This window comes from Thermobia domestica, chromosome 3 (genome assembly GCF_964235325.1).
Source record: "Thermobia domestica chromosome 3, izTheDome1.hap1.1, whole genome shotgun sequence".
Lineage (NCBI taxonomy): Eukaryota > Metazoa > Arthropoda > Insecta > Zygentoma > Lepismatidae > Thermobia > Thermobia domestica.
In genome coordinates this window covers 130009531-130032268 of record NC_137456.1, presented here as the reverse complement: position 1 = coordinate 130032268, position 22738 = coordinate 130009531, and the positions used below count along the sequence as shown (strand labels likewise).

Sequence of the window (22738 nt, the reverse complement as noted above, 5' to 3'; positions counted from 1 at the left end):
TTTACACGTCAAATCCTCTGAAGGTACTAATTCAATAATACACAAAAAGTGAAAAAGTGCACGACTGGACCGAGACTCAAATCCAGGTTCTTGCGCGTACCATGCCAATGTATTGACTACTACGCTATTAAGTTCGCTCTCAGAAAAGCCATACACTCTTCCAGTCTTCGGTGCTGTTCCCCTCAGACCATGTGCCTTGTAGCGGTGTTCTGAACATACACTGGATTTGTCCAGGCACAACAGCTAGGTTGTGGTACAAGTCACATGGTCTGAGCAGAAGAACACGAAAGAGTGGAATAGTGTATAGCATTTCTGGGAGTGGACTGGATATCGTAGTGGTTAACGCATCGGTACGGTTCGCCGAAGATCTCGGATTCGAGTCTCGGTCCAGTCGTGTACTTTTTCACTTTCTGTGTATTATAGAACTATATATACTTTATTATATATATATATATATATATATATATATATATATATATATATATATATATATATTATTATTACTTACCTTTCATTTAACATGTCAGTATTGTTTAAAATAGTAGTAATGGCAGCACTTTAGGACACTTTTTGGCCCCTGGGTCCCTGCCTCAGGACCCATGGTCCCTGGCTGGGGTCAATGACCTAGGGGTACATAGGACCACCCCCTCTAAATTTTGGCAGGGGTACCATGGCCCACCCCCTAAATTTTGGCAGGGGTACGTATGACCACCCCCCTTAAATTTTGGAAATTGCCAAATCTAAAAATTTGGTGTGGTAGCCTAGGACCATAGTATGTACCTCTATCAGTATTGGGTGTCTATGTCGTTCCCTTTCATGGGTAAAAAATTACCAAAAAGTCAAATTTCGGGGGTTTTTGACCTAATTTATCCCCTTTGATGAGGTATTATTACCCTATATGGTTATATGGACGTATACAGGGGTCCATTACCTTTCATAAGACATGGGTATATTAATGCACCCCTTGAAAAATTTGGGAGGGGTACCTTGGCCCACCACTTAAATTTTGGAAATTGACCAATTTAAACATTGGGTATTATAGTACAGGACCCTAATATCTATTATGATAAATTTGGGTGGTCCACCTCATTTCCTTCTAGGGGTACAAAATTGCCAAAAATATAAACGTAAGCAATACGTTATACCACGTGTTTGGTTTTTGGCTCAATTTATCCCCTTTGATGAGGTGTTATTACCTTATATAGTTATATGGTCATGTATAGGGGTCCATTCCCTTTCATAAGATATGGGTATATTTGTGCACCCCTTGAAAAATTTGGGAGGGGCACCTTGGCCCACCCCTTAAATTTTGGAAATTGACCAATTTAAACATTTGGTATTATAGTACTGCACCCTAACATGTATTATGATAAATTTGAGTGGTCCACCTTGTTCCCTTCTAGGGGTACAAATTTGCCAAAATATAAACGTAAGCAATACGTTGTACCACGTGTTTGGTATTTTGGCCCAATTTATTTCCTTGGATGAAGTCCTATTACCTTATATGGTTATGTATAGGGGTCTATTCCCTATCATAAGACATAGGTAAATTTGTGCACCCCTTTCAAAATTTGGGAGGGGTACCTTGGCCCACCCCTTAAATTTTGGAAATTGATCATTTTATATATTTGGTATTATAGTACTGGACCCTAACATGTATTATGATAAATTTGGGTGGTCCACCTCGTTTCCTTCTAGGGGTACAAAATTGCCAAAATATAAACGTAAGCAATACGTTATACCATGTGTTTGGTTTTTGGTCGATTTCATCCCTTTGATGAGGTGTTATTATCCTATTTAGTTATATGGTCATGTATAGGGGTCCATTACCTTTCATAAGATATGGGTATATTTGTGCACTCCTTTAAAAATTTGGGAGGGGTACTTTGGCCCACCCCTTAAATTTTGGAAATTGCCCAATTTAAACATTGGGTATTATAGTACAAGACCCTAATATGTATTATGATAAATTTGGGTGGTCCACCTCGTTCCCTTTTAGGGGTACAAAATTGACAAAATATAAACGTAAGCATTACGTTGTACCACGTGTTTGGTTTTTGACCTAATTTATTCCTTTGGATGAGGTCCTATTACCTTATATGGTAATGTATAGGTGTTCATTCCCTATCATAAGACATAGGTACATTGATGCACCCCGGGAGGGGATTCGGTATCATAGTACATGACTCAACATGTATCATGATAAATTTGGGTGGTCCACATCGTTCTCTTTTAGGGGTACAAAATTGCTAAAATATAAACATAAGCAATATGTTGTACCATGTGTTTGGTTTTTGGCCCAATTTCTCCCCTTTGATGAGGTTTTATTACCTTATATGGTCATGTATATAGGTTCATTTCCTATCATAAGATATGGGTACATTGATGCATCCTTTAAAAATTTGGGAGGGGTATCTTGGCTCATCCACTCGGTTTTAGAAATTGTTTAATATAAGCATTTGGTATCATAGTACAGGTCTCCAATATGTACCACTATAAATTTGGATGGTCCACATCGTTCCCTTTTCATAGGTAAAGAACTACCAAAAATCAAATTTCGGAGGTTATTGACCCCTATTTAGCATGTTATATGGATATGTACAGAGGTTTATTACCTTTATATGTTTATGTTTCCTTTTAAATTTGGGAATTATCAAATAACAAAATTCGGTAAACGTTTTCTAGGACCCATTGTAGATGTTGATGTTCCTCTTATGGCCAAATATTCAAAATTTAAATGTTATTGACCGGCTTTATTATTGAATAAGTACAGGATTTATTACTTTTTTCATAAGACACAGGTGTATTTGTGTACCAATCTTAAATTTTGGAAGGGGTACATTTCTTATTGTCGTATCAATAATTGGTAATTGTTCTTAAAATTGGATAGTATCTCATTCATTGGGTAAATAATTATGATCACGTGATCGGTTATTGACCTATGATGGGATTAGGAGTCCAGGACATTGGTACATTGAAACTTTGTAGGATAATTTGATAATGCGTCATTGGTTTTGATTATTCCCGCCAAATATAAACGTAAGCAAGACGTTGTACCACGTGATTGTCCTTGATGAGGTAGTGTACAGGGATTCATTTCCTTTGTTGTGGTACTTCTTAAGTTTGAGTACACACACACTTCTAGAAAACAGTTGGTTCTACTCAGGTAAACAATTGACGGACATTATTGACCTTATTGAACATATAATGATATGATTAACTCTAAGACTTAGGTATATCAAGAGAAGTATTCTTTAAATTTGGGAATGGTGATAAACAGAATTTTAACATAAGGTGCGAAATTTGAAACAATACATTGAACTTTAGTCACAGCTCATAGTCTAAGATCATTGGTGGTGATTGATTTGACCTTGAGCTTTAGAAATCTGATAGCTAACCTTATTGAATCTTATGACTCATAGACGAAAGGCAATACATGCTACAACAGTTTAAAATTTAATCATAAGGTGATGTAATCTGACACTAGCAAAGTTATTGTTAATGCAATTTGATTGGATGATCACTATCTTTCCTGCAATCTGATTGGTTGATCACTATCTTTCATGCAATCTGATAGGTTGATGAGTTTTAAATCTTTTTCTGCATTCAGTTTTGTTTTAACATTTAAAAAGTTTTTGAATTTTTTTTTGTTTGAAACTTTGGTTTGACATTTTTTCGTTTCCAAATTTTTTGTTTAAAATTTTTTGTTTGAAAATTTTCAAAATTTTGTTTGAGATTTTTTCGTTTGAAATTTTTGTTTGAAAATTTTTTCGTTTGAAATTTTTTGTTTGAAAATTTTTGTTCGAAAATTTTGTTTAAAATTTTTTGTTTGAAATTTTTCGTTTCCAAATTTTTTGTTTGAAATTTATTTGTTTCAAAATTTTGTTTGAAATTTTTTTCGTTTCAAAATTTTGTTTGAAATTTTTTTCGTTTCAAAATTTTGTTTCAAAGATGTTTTGTTCTAAATTTTTGTTTCAAAGTTTGGTTTGACATTTTTAAAAGTTTGTGCACTTATTAGTAAAGAACTGGAACTGTTTAGAACAAAAACCTTTGACAACATTGTGGTGCAATAGTACACGTCAGAACCTGGGGTTGTACTTGAAATGAAAAAACACAATTCATTAAAATGGATCATTTTATTACACTCCACATACATCCATACCAGATAGTGGTTCTGGATATTGTCGATACAATGTATTTTGAACTTCTTGCACTAGTTTGTCTTTAGCGTATAATTTTAATTCCAATTGAAGTCTTTTAAGGTCTATTGCGATATCAATTGGTGGAAACTCAATATCCATTTGATCACAAATAAACTGTTTATCAATACAGGTATGCACCCACGAACGATGTTGACAACCATCACAATATCTAGATACATGTTGTACAATATGCATAACACATTTTTCAAAATAGTACTTTTTCAGGAATATACTTGTTTTGTTGCACACTTCCACTGCATGTTTCACACACTGAAATACGCTGATGAATTTGTTCCATTCCGTTTGCGTTAGATACACCATGTTGCGAGGGACATGGAATGTACTCTTTTTACGTAACAGCACCATCTTCTCTTCGAGGACTGTACACATCACCACTTCATGATTTGAGCCTAATGATTTGACTATGGTCACATTTAGCTCATCATGAAAATAATCGTTCATTTGGTCGATTCGTGAACATAATATTTGCCATTCTTCACAGGTCAGTTGTACACCAAATTGTTCTGCTTTGCCAAATCGAATCACAGGTTCAAATGTTCTAGCACTGATACCAATCATCACATGTTTTGTTTGAAATATATTTATTGGATAATAGCTTGCGAAGATGAACTCTTTGTCGTTAGAAGTACACATCTTTCCTCCTGAAAAGCACTTGCTCAAATGATTTCGTGGGATGACACTGTATTTGCTGGTTTATAGTTATTGCTGACGTCATTGGAAAGGAATGTGCTGACGTTTGAATTCATGATTTCATCACAGTTGCTGACGTCATGCCGACCAACCAAATTCATACAACTACGGCTGACGTCATTGGAAAGAAATGTGCTGACGTTTGCATTCATGATTTCATCACAATTGCTGACGAATCTGGCTGTGTACTAAATTCAAGTTGATGACTTCGACCCAAGAATCCTTTGTAACATAAAGATACAGATCCAGTATTTAAGAAACGCAGTAGTTCTTCTTGTTTTGATGCTTCCATGGGTAAATATCTTGCTGGTAAAATTATATTCTTATCATTTTCAAGCTTCACTACGATTCTTAATCCAAACTTTGTAGGGATCGTTTGGCTAACTAAGATTCTATAAGGTACATTCTGTTGTAAATCAGTAATCTTGGTAAATGATTTCATCACATCACGCGTGTTTAGAAACTGCAGACAAGTAGCCATGATGATGTTATCATGAATACTAACTCGAACGATACTTATATATGATGAAAAACTGATGACGTTGCATTATCATGTTCTGACGTGTACTATTGCACCACAATGTTGCCAGAGGTTTTTGCTCTAAACAGTTCCGGTTCTTTACTAATGAGTGCACAAACTTTTAAAAATGTCAAACCAAACTTTGAAACAAAAATTTAGAACAAAACATCTTTGAAACAAAATTTTGAAACGAAAAAAATTCAAACAAAAAATTTCAAACGAAAAAAATCCAAACAAAATTTTGAAGCGAAAAAAATTTCGAACAAAATTTTGAAACAAAAAATTTCAAACAAAAAATTTGGAAACGAAAAATTTCAAACAAAAATTTTAAACAAAATTTTGAAACGAAAAAATTTCAAACGAAAAATTTTTAAACAAAAAAATTTTGAAACAAAAGTTGTCAAAAAAAATGTCAAACAAAATTTTGAAACAAAAAATTCAAACAAAAATTTGAAAGCAAGAATTTTCAAACAAAAAGTTCCGAACAAAAAAATTTCAAACTAAAAATTTTCCGTTTCACGGTTAACCGTCAAACTTTATCCGGTTTTTAACTATTCGATTAACAAATAAACGGTTTTGATCATATTTATCAGTGAGTGCAAAATGTTGAACGAAACCAAGATTTTTAAATGTTAAACAAAACTTAAAACTGAATACAGCAAAGATTTGAAAATCATCAACCAATCAGATTGCACGAAAGATAGTGATCAACCAATCAGATTGCAGGAAAGATAGTGATCATCCAAACAAATTGCATTAACAATAACTTTGCTAGTGTCAGATTACATCACCTTATGATTAAATTTTAAACTGTTGTAGCATGTATTGCCTTTCGTCTATGAGTCATAAGATTCAATAAGGTTAGCTATCAGATTTCTAAAGCTCAAGGTCAAATCAATCACCACCAATGATCTTAGACTATGAGCTGTGACTAAAGTTCAATGTATTGTTTCAAATTTCGCACCTTATGTTAAAATTCTGTTTATCACCATTCCCAAATTTAAAGAATACTTCTCTTGATATACCTAAGTCTTAGAGTTAATCATATCATTATATGTTCAATAAGGTCAATAATGTCCGTCAATTGTTTACCTGAGTAGAACCAACTGTTTTCTAGAAGTGTGTGTGTACTCAAACTTAAGAAGTACCACAACAAAGGAAATGAATCCCTGTACACTACCTCATCAAGGACAATCACGTGGTACAACGTCTTGCTTACGTTTATATTTGGCGGGAATAATCAAAACCAATGACGCATTATCAAATTATCCTACAAAGTTTCAATGTACCAATGTCCTGGACTCCTAATCCCATCATAGGTCAATAACCGATCACGTGATCATAATTATTTACCCAATGAATGAGATACTATCCAATTTTAAGAACAATTACCAATTATTGATACGACAATAAGAAATGTACCCCTTCCAAAATTTAAGATTGGTACACAAATACACCTGTGTCTTATGAAAAAAGTAATAAATCCTGTACTTATTCAATAATAAAGCCGGTCAATAACATTTAAATTTTGAATATTTGGCCATAAGAGGAACATCAACATCTACAATGGGTCCTAGAAAACGTTTACCGAATTTTGTTATTTGATAATTCCCAAATTTAAAAGGAAACATAAACATATAAAGGTAATAAACCTCTGTACATATCCATATAACATGCTAAATAGGGGTCAATAACCTCCGAAATTTGATTTTTGGTAGTTCTTTACCTATGAAAAGGGAACGATGTGGACCATCCAAATTTATAGTGGTACATATTGGAGACCTGTACTATGATACCAAATGCTTATATTAAACAATTTCTAAAACCGAGTGGATGAGCCAAGATACCCCTCCCAAATTTTTAAAGGATGCATCAATGTACCCATATCTTATGATAGGAAATGAACCTATATACATGACCATATAAGGTAATAAAACCTCATCAAAGGGGAGAAATTGGGCCAAAAACCAAACACATGGTACAACATATTGCTTATGTTTATATTTTAGCAATTTTGTACCCCTAAAAGAGAACGATGTGGACCACCCAAATTTATCATGATACATGTTGAGTCATGTACTATGATACCGAATCTCCTCCCGGGGTGCATCAATGTACCTATGTCTTATGATAGGGAATGAACACCTATACATTACCATATAAGGTAATAGGACCTCATCCAAAGGAATAAATTAGGTCAAAAACCAAACACGTGGTACAACGTAATGCTTACGTTTATATTTTGTCAATTTTGTACCCCTAAAAGGGAACGAGGTGGACCACCCAAATTTATCATAATACATATTAGGGTCTTGTACTATAATACCCAATGTTTAAATTGGGCAATTTCCAAAATTTAAGGGGTGGGCCAAAGTACCCCTCCCAAATTTTTAAAGGAGTGCACAAATATACCCATATCTTATGAAAGGTAATGGACCCCTATACATGACCATATAACTAAATAGGATAATAACACCTCGTCAAAGGGATAAAATCGATCAAAAACCAAACACATGGTATAACGTATTGCTTACGTTTATATTTTGGCAATTTTGTACCCCTAGAAGGAAACGAGGTGGACCACCCAAATTTATCATAATACATGTTAGGGTCCAGTACTATAATACCAAATATATAAAATGATCAATTTCCAAAATTTAAGGGGTGGGCCAAGGTACCCCTCCCAAATTTTGAAAGGGGTGCACAAATTTACCTATGTCTTATGATAGGGAATAGACCCCTATACATAACCATATAAGGTAATAGGACTTCATCCAAGGAAATAAATTGGGCCAAAATACCAAACACGTGGTACAACGTATTGCTTACGTTTATATTTTGGCAAATTCGTACCCCTAGAAGGGAACAAGGTGGACCACTCAAATTTATCATAATACATGTTAGGGTGCAGTACTATAATACCAAATGTTTAAATTGGTCAATTTCCAAAATTTAAGGGGTGGGCCAAGGTGCCCCTCCCAAATTTTTCAAGGGGTGCACAAATATACCCATATCTTATGAAAGGGAATGGACCCCTATACATGACCATATAACTATATAAGGTAATAACACCTCATCAAAGGGGATAAATTGAGCCAAAAACCAAACACGTGGTATAACGTATTGCTTACGTTTATATTTTTGGCAATTTTGTACCCCTAGAAGGAAATGAGGTGGACCACCCAAATTTATCATAATAGATATTAGGGTCCTGTACTATAATACCCAATGTTTAAATTGGTCAATTTCCAAAATTTAAGTGGTGGGCCAAGGTACCCCTCCCAAATTTTTCAAGGGGTGCATTAATATACCCATGTCTTATGAAAGGTAATGGACCCCTGTATACGTCCATATAACCATATAGGGTAATAATACCTCATCAAAGGGGATAAATTAGGTCAAAAACCCCCGAAATTTGACTTTTTGGCAATTTTTTACCCATGAAAGGGAACGACATAGACACCCAATACTGATAGAGGTACATACTATGGTCCTAGGCTACCACACCAAATTTTTAGATTTGGCAATTTCCAAAATTTAAGGGGGGTGGTCCTACGTACCCCTGCCAAAATTTAGGGGGTGGGCCATGGTACCCCTGCCAAAATTTAGAGGGGGTGGTCCTATGTACCCCTAGGTCATTGACCCCGGGCCAGGGACCATGGGTCCTGAGGCAGGGACCCAGGGGCCAAAAAGTGTCCTAAAGTGCTGCCATTACTACTAAAATGCTACATAATATAGTTTGTTGCAGTAACAATATGTATAATGCTGTTCCCTGCATTTGTTTAGCTTATTTAAAATATTTAGCAGATGTAGAATTATTATGAATTCAGGTTGTTTATTAATTCAGTAAACCGTGCATTAAATGGACTGATTGGAACGAAAGAGTGCCCGTAAAATCGACAGGCCGTTAAATCGCGAATTATGTTATGAATAATATTTAAAATAGGATATTACACTTGAAAATATGTTGTATCTTGTAAATGTAAAACACTTCGTGAATTTGTCATATTAATAACAAAAGATTGCTTACAACTACGTATTAGAAGGGTAAAAGAAAGCGTTGGTTGTTGTTTCTTAAAGATCTAAACTATGTGAAATCTTCATAATATAGAGTCACAGTGACCTTGAAAGTCGGAGAAATTAAAATGAGTTAGAAAATGCCAGTAGAAAGTCTTCAAAATATGCTGAAAGCCAAGAAATGTGCTATAGTTCATAAAAGGGTCAGGAAATGTATATATCTTAGCTGGCCACAAAAGATATTGAGACCATCTCAAAGAATGAAACAGAGTCAAAAAGAAGATAAAAAAGGCTGAAGGAAGAAAATTATCTTTAGGAATAAATAAATTCAGAAGCACCGAAAAATGTTAAACTTTCCAGCTTGGAAAGAAAAGGAACAAATTAAATAAAAGAATTCAAATTCAGGAGAAAATGAAAGTTAGATTTGTTGATTGTAGTTAATCATAGAAATAGGCCAAATTGTAATAAATCTTCATTTGTTTATATTTGTATGTATTCAGAGTGCGGAGATATTGAAGTTATCGTTATTATTTAATTATTGTCTGACTAGTGTCTTATTGTATTCCAAATACAGGAAGTTTGACTTAGAGTAGGAAATTAAGTTTATACTGGGCATGTCCACGGAAACAGGGACAAAAATTCTTGAAAGAAATATAATTTTTAGTCAAGTTGTTCTTTTGATAAAAATATAGTTGTATGTAGCTGGCATCATTAATTTTTTCAGAGAATTACTATTTTCTTATTTTTTCCGTAGGTTACCTTTCATCTACTAAGTTTTAATGTTGATTATATTATACAAGCTTTATTTATTATTACATAGGTCTTATCTCTTTCTGTCGGTATCCCAAGTAAAATTTCATGATGAAACCTTTTCTTACAGTAAAGTTCAATGTTCAACGTAATTAAACTGTGCTTATTTCAAGTTATTATAAATGTATGTTGCTTATACTTAATAATAAAAGATCGTTGGGAAATGTAACGTGAGTTACCCGACTCTGTGCATATTCCACTAAAATAAGTAGTATAAAATGTAAATAAAAATTTAATATTTTTGCCATAATTAAATTGTGTGTGTCCCTATCTTACATAGTAATTTCATGCACATAGTTATGCCAGGACAAAAGAAAATGTACTGAAAAATCACAGGTTCTGAATGTAGGGGAAAAATTTGTAACATGAGTTACTATAGTATTTTCTTTTCTCCTAGGTTTGCTGTATCATATAAAACGATGATATTTGGTAATTATCTGTATAAATATGACAGCTTTCTTTTTTTTTTTTTAAAAAAAAAGCGGAGCTTTTAAGTTTATTTGTGGTTAGTATTCTTCAAAATATACGTCATTACGTAATGTGAGTTACCATGGACATACCCACTATGTTTTAAAAATTAGAAAGAAAGAAAAGAAAAAAGAAGAACGATGGACGGCTATGAGGCTGTTAGTGGTCGATTTTAAGAATGATTTTTTTCTAAATCCAACTGTAAATGCTTAGGGGAAAATATCATGGAAATTCAGGGAAAGTTACTGAAGTCAATACCAGAATTTCAGTGTGAACCCGAGCGCAATTTTCCATTAAATCAAGTGTTTACTATATTTAAGACTGGATACATCGCTTTAGAAAAGTTCGTGGATGATATAATGAATATATTAGTATTTCTTCTGTGTAGTCTGTGGTTAGGATGCAAGTCTTCGATGCTTGTGATCCTAGTATCAATTACTGATAGGAGCATAAAATTTGACTCATCATCTTGAAGCAGTTGGGGAACTACCTCAATTAAAAGATCTAGTAAGCCAGAAATAAAAGCGATAGGAATTAGTGTGCGAACCAGACTTGACGCAACGGAAATTTGTCTAACCAAGTGTAGCTCTCATGAGATGTATCGCTATTTTTTCCTTTTATTTTTAAAGTTATGTCTTTTATTGGTGAATCTGCTGTTAAAATATTAATTTACTCTTGTGTCATTGTCTCTTTTCAAATATTTGTATTGTTTCAACTATAAATTTATTTCTCCAGGTCCTGAGAAATTATTGGTGGTTGTTCAGAGGACTGACATTAGAAAGATATCCTTAGATTCACCAGATTATACGGACTTCGTAATCCCAGTGGAAGGAATAAAACATTCCATTGCTGTTGATTATGATCCGGTAGAAGGACGAATATATTGGACCGATGATGAAGTGAGTATTATATTCTAAGCAGCAAAACCATGAAAGAGGAAGTGGAAAACATACGCATTAGGGCCGGATAGTCAAAATAATACAAATATTATAACAAAGCGTTCATTGTCCTTATCTTTTTCGTCGTTCACAAATTGATTTATGTCATTATACAGTAGGAATTGTCCTGTTTTTTGTAAAAATAGGTTTTTCTGGTAAGAGACAGACGTTTCTTACCAGGTAAATAGTGGATAATGAAACAAAATATGCCTGTAAAATTATTTTTTTCTTTCTTCGACTTACTTTCCGTAGAACATACATATTCTTACTTGGTAGCGTTCCATTGCCGTATTAATACAGGTAAGAAGAGACTCTCGAACGGGGGAAAAAATGAAAAGAATGTACAAAAGTTTTGAACACTTCTATATTTTCTTATTTATTTTTACCTGTAAACTTTTCTTAATGTATCTTCTTTGAATCCTACTTTTACATTGGTGTAAGCTATATTTTTTGCAGGAAGAGCTCCTCCTTGGCTAAGCGGTTAGCGTACGCGCCTTTGGCGCGGGAGTCCCGGGTTCGATTCCCGGCGGGAGCTCATGTGGTTCGGATTCCACGTTAATCAGTAGGTCCACGTCTCATATAGCCTCGCTGCTGAACGGGACGCTAAACTAAAAAATCAATCAATCAATCAATTTTTTGCAGGAAATATCACTAGCCACAGATGACGGACTGGGCAAGATACAAAGCCCGGTTTCGACAACCTATTAAGGCGCTTTATTTCCAAGTGTGATAAAATATCAAAGTGCATAAGGTCTCTTGTTGTTAGTTCTATAGCCAGGCTCCAGTAATATTATGTGTTCCCCTGGTCTGTTATGAGGGAAAGTTTTTTTTTTTTTTTGGTGAATATTCGCTTCGGTAATAAATTATGCTAATCAATTCATCTCATTTTGATGTTCGATTTTTCATTTGAATCGTATTTCTTTTATTTTAATTCTTTTTCTCTCTTACGAGTTTTATTATTTTTTTGAGTTACCACAATTTTGTGTGTGGTACGTAAAAGGTGTTAAGTAAAAAAATCGTAAATCGTAATCTCCTGAGAAAAATGGAATTAAAAAATCCGACTTTTGTAAAGGCATTTTTAAAAAAAGGTTAAGTAAATGCCTTACACTGTTGGTAAACATATGAATGTTTTATATTTTGTATCAGTTGTTCCTTTCAAAGTGCTATTAGAAGTATTTCAACGTCCAAGCGTTCAGCCTAGTTTGGACTTAGCACTCGTTACGCAGCAAACATAAAATTACTATTACTTACCAGAATATAGTGAAAGCATAATCACAACATCAATAGAAAGTATATTATGAATATCTTCACAAAAATCTCTTCCATCAGATAAAAGAAGAAAAAAAAAAAAAAAGAGAGAGAGAAGACTGACAAGCGCCCAGATGGGTATAGTGTTGAAATCCGTGGCTAATGTTTTGTTGAAAGTAAATGGTTTAATAGAGCAAGATAAAACTAGTAGGAACGAGTAGACATATGTGAATCTGTAAGAGAAAAGGAATGATAAATGGAGAGAGAAAATTTGGCATGGTAGGAAAAAGAAAAGAATTGAAAAGTGAAAATTTAGTGAAGAAATTACCAAAAAATAATAGTATTCATCTATTTTCGCTTCGGGAGTCCATTCCAAAGTTAAAATAGAAAATAAATAACTTATCGAAAATTGTATTATTATCTTGTTTATTATTTGTATTTTTTTAATAAATTAACTTTAATTGTTGTAATTTATTTATTACTTTTTGGTAATTCGTTAATGTTTATTTTTCATTGATTTTTGCGTATATCTTTTTTCTTTTATTATTCATACGCTCTCCTGCGCTCTTACCGATCTACCTTTTCGTTTAGTTTAATCTCCCTATTAAACCTCCATCTACTTACAGCTTAGTAATTTCATCAAATGACCTTGCATTTCAACATGTTGCTACCTGGACGTTTTTCAGATTTTTTTTCCTATTATTTAACTTTTGGTATCTTTTCTCCCTCTTTCTTCGCTTTTCTATCTGTCGAAGCGCACTAGTTCATAGTGTATTTTTTATTGTTGTGGTTATATTTTCTGAGGGAGAGAATGAAAAACAATGAACTCTCATATTCACGTAATCATTATATTGTTTCTTCCTTTTAGGCGAAGATGATCCGTAGAGCCTACCTAAATGGTACTGGTCAAGAAAACTTAATCCTAACTGAAGTGGAGAATCCAGATGGCGTTGCTGTGGATTGGATTGCCCGTAATTTATATTGGACAGACACGGGGACAGACAGAATTGAAGTTGCACGTTTGAACGGAACTAGAAGGAAGGTGTGTATATATTAGCACTGTGTGTCTCAGTGTCCGTGTCTTAGTTACAGGATGAGAAAGCATACCAAATATTTTCCTTTCTTATTTACGTGTTAATGTTTAATATAATATTGGAAATTCTAAAATTATGTTAAGTATTAAAAGAAAAAAGTCTAGTGTTTAAGTTTCTGAAATAAAGTGAAGGGATATAGTATTCTTCATTTATTGTTATTATTTAATGCTATCTTTCTGTAGTTTTATATTGTTCATTTATTTTTCATTAATCTATGTACACTAATGTTAACGAAATGTTCCAACATCGATTTCTTTGAGATTCCTAACCGTAGATAGAAGTACAGAATGTGTGGGCTTGTATCGATACTTTATTTTTTTATTTTTTATTTTTTTTTTTTTTAACGATCTTTCGTATCACGACATGTGACGTGTGAGTGAGTCAGCACTTTTCAGAACGACAGAGGATTCAGTTTTTTAAATTACTACAAATTGTTAAAAGTGAGTAGAGATCTATGCAAATGATTTATACTATAAGATTAATAATAATAAATATAAAAGAGAAACATGAATAAATAAAGTTAGATTTTAAGATCAAGTAGGAATGCCATCACAGATTTTTTAGTGAAATATGCACAAAACTTAGTGAAAAATAATAGAATGAATGCGCAGAAAAGCTTAAAGGTTTTCTTTCTTAAATCGTAGCCGCTAAGTTCAAATCACTTAAAGCTTTCCAATTAGAATTAATGGGCATATCAGAGAATCAAAATATAAATAAACAGCAATGTCAATATTAGGAAAACAGTTACTATAGTCAAAATTGCATTGAGAAAATAGAAATTTTACGTAGAGCTAAGACGTATATTGAAAGAACTATTTTTGAAGCGAACTACATTCTTACATAGAAACCTACCAGAAATTTTTGTTAGGATCATCTAAACAAAATTTAATATAATGTCCTAATCAGATATACACAGTTCACAGCAACACAAAATTCTTCATGCTAACATTTAAAAGCAACCACCGTACTTCAGGCCAAAAACTGACCACTGGTTAAGGACGAAACTAGTCACAGGAAGGAAAACACACACTGGCACTCGCAACTCTCTTCACGGGGAAAGAAAAAATTGCAAAGTCATCAGCAAATTATCAAGTGTCTTGAATTACTCGTATCTACTCTAAAGAAAGCTGATGAGGTTGATTGATTTTGAGTTGAACATTCCTTTCAGCAGCGAGGCTATATGAGATGGGACCTACTGATTAACGTGGAATCCGAACCACATGAGGCTGATGAGGTTGTATCTAGCCAATTTTCAGAGTGTACTTAGCCTGTGAGAAACCTTGCCGCTACCACCGGTTGTATCGTATCGAATCATCAGCATTATGGACTGTCGCCCGATATCGCAATTTCCCCTACAACGAACAACAGTATATGGGAGCAAATGCATAGAATTCCACCCCGTTTCTTTCTGTAGATTTTTCATAGGCCAGTGTGGGCACGGGTAGGAGCTGTTTTGTAGACGTCGTTTTAACAGTCCGAATTCGCAGAAATTTGTTGAGTGGCAGTACGGTTTTTACAGGAATATCATGGAAAGAACACGTATTCCCGTTTCTGCTCCATGTCATGATAAAACCTGGAAATGCCCTGATAATATAGCTGGACGCTTTATCCGTGTGAATCCACATTTGGTTCTTGTAGGCTTCATATAGAACGAGGGATAGATTGGGTCATTATGGATTCCTAGAGGTTGACAGTAATCACTTTCACTTTTTTGCTTACTTAACGTATCTCCAACTATTCCTCGTAACCGTGTCTGGCAACAGGCATGATTCTATACGGTAAATATTCTCGGGACTGTTATAAAATTCAGCATGTCCCTTTACAAGAAATCACAGTACGTAATTGTCCAGATGTTACCACTAAGCATGAGATTAATGTAGGCACTATCCAATGTGACAACCGTCTAGCATTGTGATCCTCTCAGGTGTCTTTCGTGGTATTGGGGTCGAATTCTGTCTTGAGCAAATTTCATTGTGGCTTTCTTTCTTTCCAATTCATAGTACGTATTAATAATTATGCTTATCTCGAAAGTCAGATTCAAGAATCCTTCTCCCATCGGGAACACCTTGTTTCCTGTTCTTCGATTTGGCAAACGCTTATGACAGCATGGCGTTACGGAAGAACATAACAGCATCATGACGAGTGTTGTGGCCATATAGCTAAGTTTATAGTTCACTTTCTCGAAGTTAGTCATTTTAAAGTGCGTGTGGATTCTAGCTTCTCGGAACAATTTCTGCAGAAAATGGGTCTCTCCAAGACAATAGTCTTAATGTAATACTATTTGCTGTTGTAGTGAACAGCGTTGTGTCGCAGATCCAGGTTCCTGTCTGTGGTCTGCTATATATTTAGTCTTGGTGCTGACGTTTCCATTAAGTCTACAACCAATCAATTAGCATTGGTTTATAGTCACGAATTCGAACAATTTCAGGTCGAGGCGTTACATATTGTTGTTTCACCAGTCATTTCATTTTTATCATTTATTTCTCATAACCTTATTAGTTTAAAAAGTAGAGTCGGTAATTAGTAATCTCATATTGAAATAAGAGGGAAAAAAAATCATAATTACCATTAAATTTCAGTTGTTTACACTTTTTTTCTGTTTTAGATCCTGATTAGTGATAATCTTGACGAACCTCGGGCCATAGCTCTTGCACCGGAAGATGGTTGGATGTTTTGGTCTGATTGGGGAGCTAAACCAAAAATAGAGCGTGCATCATTGGACGGTTCTGACAGAATAGTTGTGGTTAACACATCACTTGGATGGCCCAATGGAATAGCATTAGATTTAGAACACAAAAAATTATATTGGAGCGATGCAAAAAAGGATAAAATTGAGGTAAGTTAAGGTGAATTGTGTAGATAACTTTCGTAAAACTTATTCGATTTTGATAAAACTTCGTATGTGCCGTCCTTCCACTTGCAAAAATAACTATTCTTTGGGTTGCAATACATCAAGTATAATAGTGCTAAACGGAGTAAAATCCAACTCATGTAACAAGTTCATACATATACGTGCAGGACAATTTTCCAATATAAACCACATAATTATTTTTGATATGACAAAACTTACTGTATATTTTCTTCATGGCATTGAGAATATCTCCACAACTTAGGGTTAAAATCTCCCAAAAATGTAAACGTGAATTCACTCCTCTCTCTCAGTTATAGAAATATATGTTCCACAATAATTTTCGTTAAATAATGTTCGATTTTGGTGTAATATGTCGTACATTTTCTTTGAAGCTTCCTAATCCCTCTGCAGGGGCTTAGAGCCAATAAAGAATAAAGTAATGGATTTACCTTCCTAGCTCCCCCTTCTCCTTCGATTTATTTTAGAGATCCACAGTAATTTTGTACAATTCATCCGGTTTTGATGCATATAATATCATTTCTTTAACTCTTCTTTGTAATCTTGGGATTAAAATGAGTCAAGAATGCGCGATGAAATGAAGTCTCCTGAGACTGGAACCCCGTTCAAGTTTTAAAAAATGTTTCACAACAATTTCCGTTACAATTTTTCGATTTTCGCATAATATGTCGTACATTTTCTTTGAAACTTTCCAATCATTCACTCTGCATAAAGCTGAAATCACTAAAGAATAAAATGGCACTACCCTGCCCCCTTGCGACATTTTTTTTTTCACGATAACGCATAAAACTCATTCAGTTTTGATCCAGTAATATGTGTATTTTCTTTTTCGCAATCCCCTATGATTAGAATTAAAATCAGTCAAGAATGAGCGGTGAATTTAGCATCCTAATGTGGTATGGATTGTTCCCTATCCCCCACCCCTCTGATTAATAAATATGATCCAAGATACCGTTCTTAAAAATATTAGATTTTCGTGGAATATGGCGTTTGCTTTTTGAGACTTCACAATTATTTCCAGTATTTGAATTTAAAATCAATTGAGAAGGAGAGCGTAAGCGTCCTTTCCCACCCCAGGTTTAAAAAAATATGATCTACGATAACTTTCATAAACATAATTAAATTTTAACACAATATGATATTGTTGAGGTTTTCATTTAATTACCACTCCTGCAGTTGAAATCAGTCAAATATCAGGACTGACTGACCCCTTCCCCTCCTGAAGATTTAAATAAAAATTCTATGATAACCTTGGTAAAAGAAGTACAATTTTGTCGAAAAAGGTTTTTTTTTTTTTTCTTTTCTGATAATTCGCAGTCGTCTCAATTCCTTGCAGTTGAAATGGGCCAATAATAAGGGAGTGCGTTGTACCCAATTTTTTTATAACATATTTTCCTGGACATGTATTGAACACACAGAATTTTATAGAATATAGTATGTGTTTTGTCGGTAGAGACTATAGTTTGTTGTTAAAATTAGTAAGAGGCAGAATCACTCGCTTCAACAATTCACAGCATCACTAGTGATGAGGAATTTGTTTTCCTTATCTGATTTGGGATACCTTCATTCCAACCGGTAAATATATGATATTCTCGCTCGTTGGTTGTATATATATGTACAACCTTTTTTCAAAAGAGTTCCAGAACTGATTTTTTAAAGAAATGATATGTTCAGCTCCACAAACTAATGGTACTTAATCCTGTCAGGTTACCTTATTCTCTATGAATAACAGCTGATAGCATTTCTGGAGGTAAGAATGGTAGTAGAGCTTCTCAGTGTATCTATCATAGCCTTTTATTGCTACGATATTTTATTTCCCTTGTATATAACATTTTTCTTTTAGCGTCATTTTCACACGTGAAGCAGAAAGAAATCACACGGAGAGAGACCGGGCGGATGTGCAGGATGTGGAGCAGACACGATATTTGGCCAGATATTCCTGTGCTTGTACAACAATATGAGTTGGGGCCGCGGTGGCTTAGTGGTAGAGTGCTCGCCTCTGATACTGATGTTCTTGGTTCGATCCCTGCTCACCAATTGGACTTCGTGGATAAAATGTGTACATAGATTTTTTCGGGTTTCTTTCGTTTTCTCCCGTTTTTTTCATTCCACCGTTTCGTACCTTATCATAATCAGAGTCTTCCTTAGCCGTGGAGCATAACTGTGAAACGTTAAGGAGTTCTTGCATTATCATGCAAGAGAAGGTATTGCTCTGATGCTTATGAATCAGTGGCGCTGAATTGCTTCTCGCAGATGTTTCTGTATCTTAATGTAGAAGTCGTGGTTCGTCGTCTTCTATAAGTGAAACTTATGATGCATCGCTTCTCTTGGGTCAGTACATGCGCTCAACATTTTTTTCTCCTTTCTGTTACAGTTTCCGCTTCGTTTTCCTCGGGTCTGTTGAACCATGACCTCGCCATTCGGCAATTCGTGTCTTTGTTTCAGTGACATATTCGAAGCATCGACTTTTGCATCTTCGACAATGATGTTGAACAGGATTATAGAATCATATCTGGTCTTTCTGCGACATTTGTTGTTCTAAGTTTCTTTCTGTTCCTCTCAATGTGTGAGGGACAATTTTTGGAGTCTCCGTTTCGGTAAAATTTTATGACATCCATATCAAACTTCAGCACATGTGATGTGTGAATTGTAAGACGACCGTCTTCTCGAAGTCAGTTTCTCACATTCCGCATTTTCAGTGTATGTGTTGTTAAAGATCATCCTGATCTTGGTCGCTTCTGCTGAAACTCTGACCTCCCTAAACGCTTACGCCTTCTTAGTACATGCCTGCTCCATAATACTTGATCATTATAGGCTTGCAGTATCATATTGCATATTTCCGTGAATGGTTTCTTTGGTAAGTCCATATTTCCGTGGGTGGTTTGTGTAAGTATGATAAATACACCAACACGATGAACTGTAAGAACAACTCTACCATCTAATGGTTTTACGCGGACATTTATATTCATAAGCCAAGTAACTAAGTACTATGCAGTTAACATGTTTCACGATTTGAGGATTGAAAATCAGTCCTAGAACTTTTCTGCCAAGTGTTATTTTCCAGTCCAGGGTCGGGATTCTTTTGTTCTTATCAGTCATTTGTAACATGCAAAATATATTGTTGAGTCTGAATATTGTTCTTAAGCTGATGTATTGTTTGTGGTTTGTTCACATACCCTTTGTACTTCAGATAGCCTGAAAGAAAATTAACCAAGGGGGTGAGATCAGGCGAACGGGAGGGCCAGTTTTATCTCAGTATGATGCGTTGTCCGAAAATGGTTCTCAAAAGCCCAGTTGAGGCTATTCCTGTGTGTGCTGTGGCCCCATCTTGTTGAAACCACATCTCAGACATGTTCTCCACTGCAGGACTCACAGTATTTTCAATCATGTTTCGATATCGATCGCCTGAGCTCGCTCCGCTTGATTATTTTCTTTGGTCTATGTCAAGAACAAAGTATATGTGAACAAACAATACAGCAGCTCAAGGACAATATTCGTGCAGAAATACGGGCACTCGAATCAGAAGTGTTGACCCTTGTCATAAATCATGTGCTAAATAGGGCCCATATCTGTGAGGCCCATAATAATGGACACCTACCGGAAATTACATTCCAAAAGTGTAAACAGTCTCCCATTCTTGACCTTTATGTCTGTGAAATATCAATGGAAACTAATGGTAAATAAAATAGTTATTTACAGGTATAACTTCGTGATTTTTGGTTAACGTCCGGTGTAGCAGCACAAAGTTCGTAGTGCTTTAAGTTTAATCTTGGCTGTTACAGGAAGCGAGCTTATAAATCAAGCTTAAATATGCTTCATTAAGTTTAGTTTTTGTTAAGTTATATTTATTTTATTATTTTGTTGTTGTTCCTCCTTTTTGAATGTACGATTAGACTCTACGTAAATATGCTTTTTATAGGTGGCCAATATGGATGGTAGCAATCGACGAGAAATAATTGGCGAAAATATTCCTCACATATTTGGTTTTAGTCTTCTTGGAGATTATGTTTATTGGACAGATTGGCAAAGACGGAGCATAGAGCGAGTGAATAAAGAGACCGGAGATGAGCGTAAAACAATTATTGATCAGTTACCGAATGTCATGGGATTGAAAGCAATCAACGTGTCTGATGTTCGTGGGACTAATCCTTGTGTTCATGACAACGGAGGTTGTAGTCATCTGTGCTTAATGAGACCTGATCATTTTGTATGTGCATGTCAGATGGGTAAGTTCTTAGGTTTCACATTTTAAAACTATAATAGCGAAGGAAGGAAAAAGGAATTATTAGTGCAATTTCTGTGTAACTTTTTTCCGTTTTGTTGCTTGTCAGTCAATCATTTTACGAGTATGAGATCACGTTAAGAAGATTTTTAGAATTGACATGGAAAATAGTAATTGTGTTTCATTTCACATTGTAAAACAGTAATAGAGTTTCTAACCACGGGGATTCATATTTAAACCGAGAGATCTAGCACTTTCAGTGTCTTCGTATTGTGTTTGTGTTAGTGTAATATATTTACTTGGAAAGTGCAATTGGAAAGTCGGTTACGTAATTTAGGCTATAGTATTCGCATTTTGTTATTAACATGAAGTAGTGCCTGATAGCAGATTCTAGATTTTGCTTTTTGAAAAAAAGAAGTGAGAAGTTATTTATACAATGACAGTAATTTATCTTCGAATTTTACAAAATACTATGTAAAAAGTAGTCTTTAAGTCTAGAAAATAGCCGGTAGTGCTAAAATGTGATATCAGTTTAGCTACCTATAGCCTCTTGAGTGAAGTGATTTTTCTTTCAGGTTACATGTCGAATTGATGTGCAAAGAACCTTTAAACCAAGTTCTCCTAAAGTCCCTGTCCTTTCTCCAATCCTAAAATCCACTGCCATTCACAGGTATTAGTAGTAGTTTTTTCTAAGGATTCACAGAATGTGATAGAGTTTTATATTAGGAATTCGTATAGTCTATGTATGAATGTAAAACTGCCTCAACTCCTACGGGCTTATACAGTTTGTAATCCTTGTACAGAAACTGCTTACAATAAACTGTATTTAATACTGACGCACCACATACATGAATATAATCTGCTTCATTCCTTTCGTTAGATACTATTAATACTAATTTTTTCATACATTCCCGAAGACCGTTACCATTGTGTGGATTCGAATTTGCTAAACCAGGAAAGGTAGTTAAGAAAATGAGTATATTCTTATGTGAGAAATTATTCTTTCTGCTACTTTGAGTTGTAAATTCAAATTATTAAACTAAATATTGCTTTGATTTTTTAAAAATATCTTCCTTAATCTTTGTTAGCAATAATAATACCCTTTTGTATCGAATATATAGAAAAATCAAGTTGTTTTTAACGAGGAGATAAGGTAGAAATAGTCTGTTGTAATAATTCTTATTTGTACCGATTTCGAGTTAAGATATTTTCGTATTTGTTGATGTGATGTAGAGTCTATTTAATCATTGTTCATTAAAGCGCAAGAAAGAAGCAAACCCAAGACTTAATATAATGTCAGTTGTACTTACGGTTTCTGCTGGCTAAGCTTAATTCCTTTTGCTTTGGATTAAACCAATAAGAGTGCGATATAATTGTGCATTATATAGTTCGAGCGCAATTTTCTAGAAATATGTGAAACTTAACCTAAAAACAAAATCTCCATGCTTGTAAATTTTCGACCAATTTTGATGATCTTACTCACATACCAAAAATAGATTAAAAAGGAAAAGTGTTTTAAGTTAAAGTAAGCAAGAAATGTGAAACGGAAATATATTACTACCACCTGCACTTAGTGGATTTACCAAAGAAGAAAACTAATTATGATAATAAATTAAATTTGCAACTAAGCTTGTCTTAC

At 34.4% G+C, this 22738-nt stretch overlaps 1 protein-coding gene across 1 annotated transcript in view; it reads left to right on the top strand.

Moving 5' to 3' along the window:
• The window catches only part of arr (low-density lipoprotein receptor-related protein 6), a 131820-nt gene that overhangs the window by 66830 nt on the left and 42252 nt on the right, over positions 1–22738 (top strand). The window contains exons 7-10 of the mRNA XM_081751693.1: positions 11464–11627; positions 13783–13956; positions 16614–16844; positions 20797–21103. Of these exons, the coding sequence (XP_081607819.1) occupies positions 11464–11627; positions 13783–13956; positions 16614–16844; positions 20797–21103 (876 nt within the window). The remainder of the gene's footprint in view (positions 1–11463; positions 11628–13782; positions 13957–16613; positions 16845–20796; positions 21104–22738) is intronic.